General features: G+C 42.3%; 1 protein-coding gene across 2 annotated transcripts in view; it reads left to right on the top strand.

Annotated features, from left to right (window-relative positions):
• ZNF318 (zinc finger protein 318) overlaps positions 1-4007 on the top strand; it is a 50667-nt gene extending 46660 nt beyond the window's left edge. For both annotated transcript variants that reach the window (XM_077485455.1, XM_077485456.1), the window contains one exon: positions 816-4007. In XM_077485455.1, coding sequence (XP_077341581.1) covers positions 816-3125 — 2310 coding nt within the window. In that variant the 3' untranslated portion in view covers positions 3126-4007. The remainder of the gene's footprint in view (positions 1-815) is intronic.
• Positions 4008-9476: the final 5469 nt, after the last annotated feature.

Raw genomic sequence — 9476 nt, forward strand, 5'->3', positions numbered from 1 at the left:
GTCTCTCCGTTATGGAAATTCAACAGCTTCCATGGTCAATCCATGGCCTGCCTTCTCCCTGTTGGCCAGCGTTTGGTCACCAATAAAAAGGAACTGTGTTTGGTCCAAACTAAGTCCAGCAGAACCTGTGGTAAGCTGTCCTATCCCTGCCAGGCAAATCAAATAGGGCATTCCCTGCCCTGCAGCTGCATGTACGTAAAGGGGAAGGGATGCTTGTGACCTCATCTGCCTACAATGGCCATATTAGGTCAATGACATTATGGTCATATTGGATCAAAGATGTCACAAGCATCCTGTGTGTACCTGAAGCTGCGGGATGAGAAATGCCCCGGCTGCAGTTGTCTGGGCTGGTAGGGAATGCGATAATGTAACTGACTGCCAAGCTGGGTTTTGATGAGTTCAGACCTTACCCAGCTCATCCTTCATCACCAACCAGAAGGAGCAAAACGAAGCAATATGCGGATTGTCCTCAGATGTTGTGGTTGGTGTTTGCACATGGAATTTTTAGGTTCTCACCAGGTTCTGTGAAGATAAACTTGGAGTTGCCTTCTCTGTAGACCTGCAGATCACCTTAGAAACTGAGCACAGTTTCATGTGAGGGTCTCAATTCAGATGTTCTGAATGCTTTGCAAATACTTGTTAACACTCCACTCTCTGGTGTTCACACGCTGACGTAACTTCTGTATGAGGTCTGATTTTTATTTTTTATTTTTCCCTTCTAATAAGCAACAGTGTGATGCATTTCTTTTTTTTTGGTTCAGTTACATGAATTAAAATCACATGCTCCCTATGTTTTTTTTTTTTTTTTGTTACAGAAATATACAGATGAATACATCAATTATGAAGTGTCTCGTCGCGAGAGAAAAAAGGCCAGCTTGTCCGCAGCCCAGGAGGCGGCACGCAAGCAAGCAGAACAGAAACGTAAACTGCAGAATGAAGAGCACAGCCGATCAAAGAAAGCAAAGAGAGACCATGAGGTGAAAAAAGTGGACAAGAGCAACAGCAGGCGCAGATCACGCACGCCTAGCTCGCCGGTCAGGACTGATCCAAAACGGAAGTCTAAAACGCCAGATAAAGAGCCAGTAAAAGCCCCCACATTTGGAAAGTTTACATGGAAGCCAACAGATGACAAAAATCAAGCGACTGGTAACACAGAAAAAGTTGAGGGGGAAGCAGGGAAAGAAAAAGAGGAGGAGGCCAAAGGGCAAAACGCTAAGTCAAAGGGAATTGAAATTAAGCTTTTGGGTAAACCCAGCAATTCCCAGGGTAAATCTCCTACTTCATCTTCCAGTACTCCATATTCCAGTACTCAATCTTCGGCAACCTCCACACTGACCACAGCTTCCATTGCTGCCTCTTTTAACATGCCTAATTCTTCCGATGCCCCACGTATCAAAGTTAGACCAAACCTACCAGTTCCTTTGGCTCTCCTAAGAAAGTCCAACATGACTGTAAACAAGCCTGCCCCTCTAAACACATTCCTGTCCATAAAGTCTGCTGATGCCACATCCAAATCCTTACCCGTAATGAAAAGCAGTGCTAAGACCATTCTGTCAGAAGATATTGTTTCTAAAGCTTTTGAAGGTGAAGAGGTGGTTTTAAAAGAAACCAAATCGCAGCCTATACAAACAGCCACAAAAAAGGATGATGCTAATAAGAATTTAGTACCAACTCCAACGCCTTCTCCCAAAACCACTCCTACATCCCAGCCAAATAGGGGCAGCGAGTTGTATGATATGCTGTTTAAAAAGGTACCCGCAGATGCTCTTCGGGAGGGTGCCAAAGCAAAGGCTGGACAAAGCGGTAAAGCATCATCATCTTCAAAACCCGCATCGTCCACACATGCCTCAAAAACCGGTTCTAGCAATTCCAGTAAGTTAACAGAGAGCAAAAGTTCGGAGAAACTCCAGCAAGAAAAAAGCACTTCGCAGTCGAGTCAAAGTCCAGGCCATGCAGCAGCTTCCCGAATATCTGAAGCTCAGAGTAAGAATGTTTTACCTGAGCCAGCTAAAGGAGTCGCAGGCAGTTCAACAAACAGTACATCCAAAGGTCAAAATCTAATTGGGCCCTTACCAAAGAAGGAGATGGGACCTGTAGAAACAAAGACTGTTTCTAAACCTGAAAAAGTAGCTTCTCAAGCTGGACAGGGTCCTTCTCTGTCAATGAATCCTCTGACTGGTCGGCTTGAGTATTCATCTATGCAAGTTTCAAAACCTAACGAAACTTATAAAATGAAATCTCCGGAAGTGCATAAAATGAAATCCCCAGAAGTGCATAAAATGAAATCCCCCGACACTAATAAAATGAAACCCCTGGAAACTAATAAAATGAACCCCCCGGAAACAACTAAAACAAACCCCCCAGAGGCCCAAAAAGATTCAGTTACACATATTCAGACTGGTGAGATAAAACCATTGCGTTCAGTAGGGATGGTAGTTGAGCCATCAAAACCCTCCTATAATTCAACTTCCAAACTGAACCAAAAATTTAAAAGGGAGCCGTTGTCTCTGCCCACCTCTTTGTTTGGTCACATATCAGACCCAGGCTGTAAAGACATAAAAATCACACATATTGCAACTACGAAACCCACCACTGATATGAAAAAATCTTCAGAAAGTCGGCCTTCCTCCTATAGTGCTTCTGTCAGTAACCAAACAATGCAGCAAGAACTTGATTCCTACTACAAACTAATAGCTACAGAAGAAGACCCTGCAGATTTAATACCCTCTGAAGACGAAGATCCGGAAGCAGAGGTTGCAAGTGCTCCACACAAGGTGGAGATTCCAGAAAAGAAGATGAAACTAGAAAACCCTCCACCAGCCGTGAAGGCATCCGCTAATCCCATGGTGCCCGATGTGGCCAGTGAAGATGTTGATGATTCTGATATGGCTTGCGAAGTCCCTGATGGCCCTGCAAGTAACTTTTCCACCTCAGGACTGGGAATGGTACAATCCAGTTATAGTTTTTCCCCAACCTTTGGGGCCAAATACAGACCACCTTACAACTACTCGCGTGGAATTATTTTAATGGATAGAGATTATACAAAGAAAACGCCACCGAGCACCACTGCAGCAAGTTACTCCGTGGAAGAGTTGGAGGCATTAACCACGTGTGATTCGGATTAGACCTGCGTCCTGCATTTGAAATGCAATTTATCCATTTAGCATCTAAAGGACTATCTGATGAGAACACTGGATGTTTAAATGTGTAAATTTGAAGTTGTCTGCCAGAGCTTTACCAGTAACATGACTTTTCTAGACTAATTTGTTGTGTACTGGTTTATGTTGGCAATATTTTTCATGAGTAAAATGTGGCTGAATGTTTTTTTTTTTTGTTTTTTTTGTTACAGTTCACATTTGTTCAACAGTTTGTATTTACTTTGACATTTCTTTAATGTTCATAAAACTTTTTTTTTTTTTTGGCTTGTAAGTAATTCTGTATGTATATTTTCTGATAGATTAAGATCTGTTCTTATAGTCCATGGCATTTTTTGAAAATTACTCTCCTGGTTCCATTTTCAGTTGCTCAAACCAAGCTTAGAAGTGTGGTGGTTTTTTAGCAGAGCCTGCTCTCGGAGGTCCAGGAGAACTGGCTTGTATTTCTTATTTGAATTGCTGTAAATATTTCCTGTTGGATTGCCTTTATAGACATGTCTCAATGTTAGGTTTCATGTACTTTTAGCTGATATGTTTGCATGTTTCCATATTATCTCAGATGTTCCACTGACTGTGGATAATGAAGGACGTCCTGCTATATCTGGTAAGGTTACAAATGAGTGGGCACTTTTTTGTTTTGTTTTTTGTTCCCCACAGGACCTGTTGTTTTACTTGATTTATGTCCACAGATGACTGCAGCGTTGCAACAATATGCTTTCACTCGCTGTTCCTAGTCCTTACCAACAGCAAAAGGTGGCCTGTGGATTTGACTCTTGTGTTTTTTCCTATTTTACAAAATGTTGCACAATGCATATTGAATCATGTGTTTCAATTAAAGGTGATCCATAACAATTCATTTTCATGGTTTCTTTTGCTTGTATGATTATTTGGAACACTTGGCCTTTTCCTTCCAGTGTACATCTAGAGCAGGGGCGTCACATCAGCATTGGGATTGACCATTATATATTGCTGTATGAATGTAACCACTCTTCTATAATATTAAATAATTGCCTCTGCAGTTGATTACTGGTTTTAGCAATAACTTTTATAATACCAGTGGTGTGCAACTTTTAAACTGTCATGGAATTGTATTATAATAGCAGATGTCCAGAGCACCCCCCTCCTTAAATCATATATCAAGACCTGACCCCCCCCCCCCCATTACCATCAAAAGTCAAGAGTCCACCATCTGCTGGGGGTAGAGCTCTTAAGCAGAAATGACAGGGTCTGGAGGAGGGCTGGAGTCTGCTGAAACCAAAAGAGGGGGAGATGAGAGGGTGCTACAGACTCAGGATCTGTAGGAGCAGTCCTGCTGCTGGGGGAGCAGCAGAGACCAGCCTGTTTGCGTTTGCATGGAGCAGCGCAGGATCTGGCGGAGGGGTTCTGTCCTCTCTGCCAACTTCTGAGGCAAGGGGGATGCGGCAGTTACAGGAGAGGTTATAGGGCCACATGAAATGGCCTACCAGGCCAAATTCAGCCCATGGGTCTTGTGCTTGACTCGTGAGCTAGAATATCCAGGATTTTTCCACTCTAGATTCTTGTATAAACAATGAATTTGGTGACAGTATAGACCCAAAAAGGACTTAAAAGTACTTTTACTGAACCAAGATACTTAAAGGGTTTGTAAACCCTTGTGCATCCTATGCATTAAGGTGAAAAAACACCTGGCAATCCCCCAGTGGGGATGCACTGTCCTGGCTCTTGATTGGATAGATGATTGATATCAGCGCAGCAGTTGGCTCCCACTGCTGTCAATCAAGTCCAATGACACTGGGGCGGAGCAGAGTCATACATTCGGTAGCTATGGATGCCAAATGCTGGACCCAGGTGCACTCCGCAAGGTGACCTGCCCCCCCCCCCCCCCAAGGGGTTATCTGATGTGGGGAGGAGTCGCTGAGGAACCGCAGAAGGCTACGTTCGGGGCCACTCTGTGCAAAACGAGCTGCACAGTGGAGGCAAGTATGTTTATTTAAAAAAAAAAAAAAGCTTTTACAATCACTTTAACATTTTTGTATTGCCTATTTTGACAAATCTCAGAGTTTTCCATTTTACCAGTTGGAGTTTAGTCTGGCATCTTGTAGTTTGGTCTGACTAGCCCTTCTAGATGTGCTTGCTCTGGTCATATAACAAGCTGTATGACATTTTTCCAGATTCAGATGTAATATCTGTGACACAGGCAGCTTATTTACTAAGGGGTAGTGATCAGCAAAACTTGTATAAATTAAAATTATTCTAATCTCTCATTACTGACATGATCTTCCCATCCCCTCTAAAACATGCACTCTTCACTCCTATACATAGAATAACTCCACTTTTGTTGCAGGGGGGAATAAAAAACCTCTGTGTGATCTATGAACATTTCAGGCATTTTAACAAACTTTGTTGCAGATTCTTACCTTTTTGTTCTGAAGAAATAGCTGTTTGTGTCCATGTGAGTGCTTTTATAGTTTTCAATCAGCTGCTGAACCTGCAGGGCTCTAATGAGGAAATTGGTAAGGGCTGCCTGCATGTAGATGTGATTTCCATATTGAAAGGCTGTCGCCAAAAATGACGTTTTTCTTGCAAGGGATGCCAAAAATGTGACTGGTATCTTAGAGCAGACTTCTGAGAAAATCAGCCAGCCAATCACTTAAGCAGGAAATGACATATCTGGGGCGGTGTTCTGTACACAATCTGTGTAAAGAACGCCTCCAGGTTGCCAGATTACAATGCTACAGATAGAAAAGGAAAGGTAATTTTTTATAATGGTTAATTATAATGTCTTGAGTTGCAATTGTATGCGCTATATTTTATTTTTTTCCCACAAAAGTGGAGTTACCTTTTTAAAAGGCTTTGTCACTCTCACCAATCTAAATTGCTTCAGATCCCTTTTTTTTTTTTTTTTTCTTGCTCCTCTTTACATCCAACTTGTAGCCCACCACCTGATCTACAACTGTCTGAGCTGCCACCTCATTGATGACATCCTATTGTCTGTCCCTACAACCTTGTTTTTTTTCTTCAACATTCCACAAAAACTGCCCTACTAAAACTCAAATGGCTTCCTGCTACAACCAATGACCACAACTCTGTACTCTTATGCCGCGTACACACGATCGGATTTTCCGAAAAATGTTTGATGGGAGCTTGTTGGAAATTCCGACCGTGTATAGGCACCATTGGACATTTTTTTTTTTTTTTTTGTCGGAATTTCCGACAACAAATTTGAGAGCTGGTTCTCAAATTTTCCGACGACAAAATTCGTTGTCAGAAATTCAGATCATGTGTACAAAATTCCACACATGCTCGGAATCAAGCAGAAGAGCCGCACTGGCTATTGAACTTCATTTTTCTCGGCTCGTCGTGTGTGTTGTACGTCCCTGTGTTCTTGACATTCGGAATTTCCGACATTTGTGTGTATGCAAGACGAGTTTGAGCCAACATCCGTCGGAACTAAATCCCAGGATTTCGTTGTTGGAATGTCCACTCGTGTGTACGCGGCATTACTATTAGACCTTTCTGTTGCTTTTGACACAGTTGACCTACCACTTCTCCTTAAGACTACATTCACTGGCCACGTTATTAGGCACACCTTGCTAGTACCGGGTTGGACCCCCTTTTGCCTTCATTCTTTGTGGCAGAGATGCAACAAGGTGTTTGAAACATTCCTCAGATTTTGGTCCATAGTGACATGATACCATCAAGAAATTGCTGCAGATTTGTCGGCTACACATCCATGATGCGACTCTTCCATTCCACCACATCCAAAAGGTGCTCTATTGGATGTAGATTTGGTGACTGTGGAGGCCATTGGAGTACAGTGACCTCATTGTCCAGTGGTGAGATGATTGGAGCTTTGTGACATGGTGCATTATGCTGCTGGAAGGAGCCATCAGAAGATGGGGACACTAGTCATAAAAGGATGGACATGGTCAGCAAATATACTCAGGTAGGCCGTGGCATTTAAATGATGCTCAATTGGTACTAAGGGGCCCAAAGTGTGGCAAAAAAATCCCCCACGCTATTACACCACCACCATCCTGAACTGTTGATACAAGGCAGGATGGATCCATGCTTTCATGTTTTTACGCCAAATTCTGACCCCACCATCTGAATGTCGCAGCTGAAATCGAGACTGGTCAGCAACATTTTTCCAATCTTCTATTGTCCAGTTTTGGTGAGCCTGTGTGAATTGTAGCCTCAGTTTCCTGTTAGCTGATAGGAGTGGCATCCGGTGTGCTCGTCTGCTGCTGTAGCCCAACCTCTTCAAGATTCATTGTGTGTTTGGAGCTGGTATTCTGCACTTCTTGGTTGTAACAAGTGGTTATTTGAGTTATTGCCTTTCTATCATCTTGACCCAGTCTGCCCATTCTCTGACATTAACGAGGCATTTTTGTCCACACAAATGCTGCTCATTGAATATTTTTTTCTTTTGCAAACCATTCTCTGTAAACCGGAGAGATGGTTGTGTGTGAAAATACCAGTAGATCAGCAGGTTTTTGGAATACTCATACCAGCCTGTGACACCAACAACCATGCCGTGTTCAAAGTCGGTTTAATTAAATTTTCTTCCCCATTCTGATGCTTAGTTTGAGCTACATCACCAACCCAACATCACCCAAACCCCCTCATTCCTCCCATCTCCTGCTTTCTTGCTCGCTTCCAGAATTTCTCCCACCTTCTATACTCTTAAGTACCTCAATCTGTCTGGCTAACTCTTTCTGCCTTTTGGGCAATCCCTCAAAACTCTCTTCGGGGAAGCCTATCCTGCCTCTATGTAACTTCTGAACTTTTACATCATCAACTTATGCCCCATAGTTAAAGTGGAACTAAACCCCCCCAATTTAACGGTTTAAAAATAACGTGGTGGTTGTGTTTTATTTTATTTATTTTTTGCATGCCCGAATGTGCTTGTGCTTTAAACTAAACTGTCAAAGTGATGAAATTATGTACTAGACACTACCCTTAGGATCCTGTTTTGTGCTAGGATTGAATTAGTTTAACCTTATTGTAGGCAAACATGTACCCATTGTTCTTTTATTTTGTATGTTTTACTCTTGAAAACATTTTTCTCAAACTATTGAAACCTAAACTAAACTGTCAATTTATCAAATGGCTGGAGTCATGACTGGACTGAGCACGTGCAGCACCATGGCAGTTGCAGATCAAACAAATGCTAAGATTGCAACCTCCTTGGCTAAAAATAAAAGGGTTTAGTTCCACTTTAGCTTATGTAACACTTGCCCCTATGTTTTAGATTGTAAGCTCTGATGAGCAGGGCCCTCTTGTCTTGATTACTAGTTCAACTGTACTGTACCCTTTTAAATCATGCTGTACTCTGCAGAGGCCAGGTAAGTATGACATGTTGGTTATTTAAAAATAAATGTATATAATCTCCCTTGAATCTGCAGATAGGAAGATGTAGCATTGTCTTTTAAAAATTTGAGCAAAATGTCAGGTAACATTTGCTAAACTTTGTTGTTGCACAGGAGTCCTTGGCCAGCGAAGTCTGTGCCTCAGTATGTTCTTTACAAAAGAAATAGATTTGGGTAGTACAGCTCTGATAGTATATGGATTGTTGTCTACATCTTGTGTCACTTATTGAAAATTGATGTCCTATCTCACTTTCTGTGCTTGAGGAATCATCGTCTACATTGTTAGAAATATGGAACACCCATATCCAGGGTCCTCTTTGTGTGGGTCTGGATCATAGTCTATGATGATACAGGAAACCTTCATGGCCGAATTGTAGAATCTTCAGCTCTGCAGTAAATGATAGCCACAACAAAGCAGCCATTCTTTCAGTAGACTGTAATAAAGGATACTTAAACCTCGTACACACGATCGGATTTTCGGCAGGGAATTGTGCGATGACAGACTGTTGGCCTAAAATCCGACTGTTAGTACGCTCCATCAGACAATTGTTGTCCAACTTTTCACCAACAAATGTTGGATGGCAGGCTAGTAAATTTTCGGCGGGCATCAGTCTGTTGTCAGATTTTCCTATCGTGTGTACACAAGTCCATCACAAAAAAGTTGAAAGTACAAACACGCATGCTCAGAATTGATGCTCACCAAACACAACATTAGCAGAAGTTGCCCAAAGGGTGGTGCTCAAGAGCTGAAATTCCTCGTAGTACATCAATACGTTTGTGTTTGTTGGCAGACAATTGTGTGCCGTTTGTGTGCAAAACAAGTTCCTGGCACACACCCTTCAGACAAAAGTCTGACCCTCTGTTGGCCAACAATCTGATCGTGTGTACGAGGCTTAACTCAAACTGATTTCTGAAGTCTACAACAATCCCTACTATATCCCATTGTCATAACAGAATATGGAAGGGCTTA

The sequence above is a fragment of the Lithobates pipiens genome, unplaced genomic scaffold (assembly GCF_037356315.1).
Source record: "Lithobates pipiens isolate NorthernLeopardFrog02 unplaced genomic scaffold, aLitPip1_a1.2 Scaffold_18, whole genome shotgun sequence".
NCBI classification, from domain to species: Eukaryota; Metazoa; Chordata; class Amphibia; order Anura; family Ranidae; genus Lithobates; species Lithobates pipiens.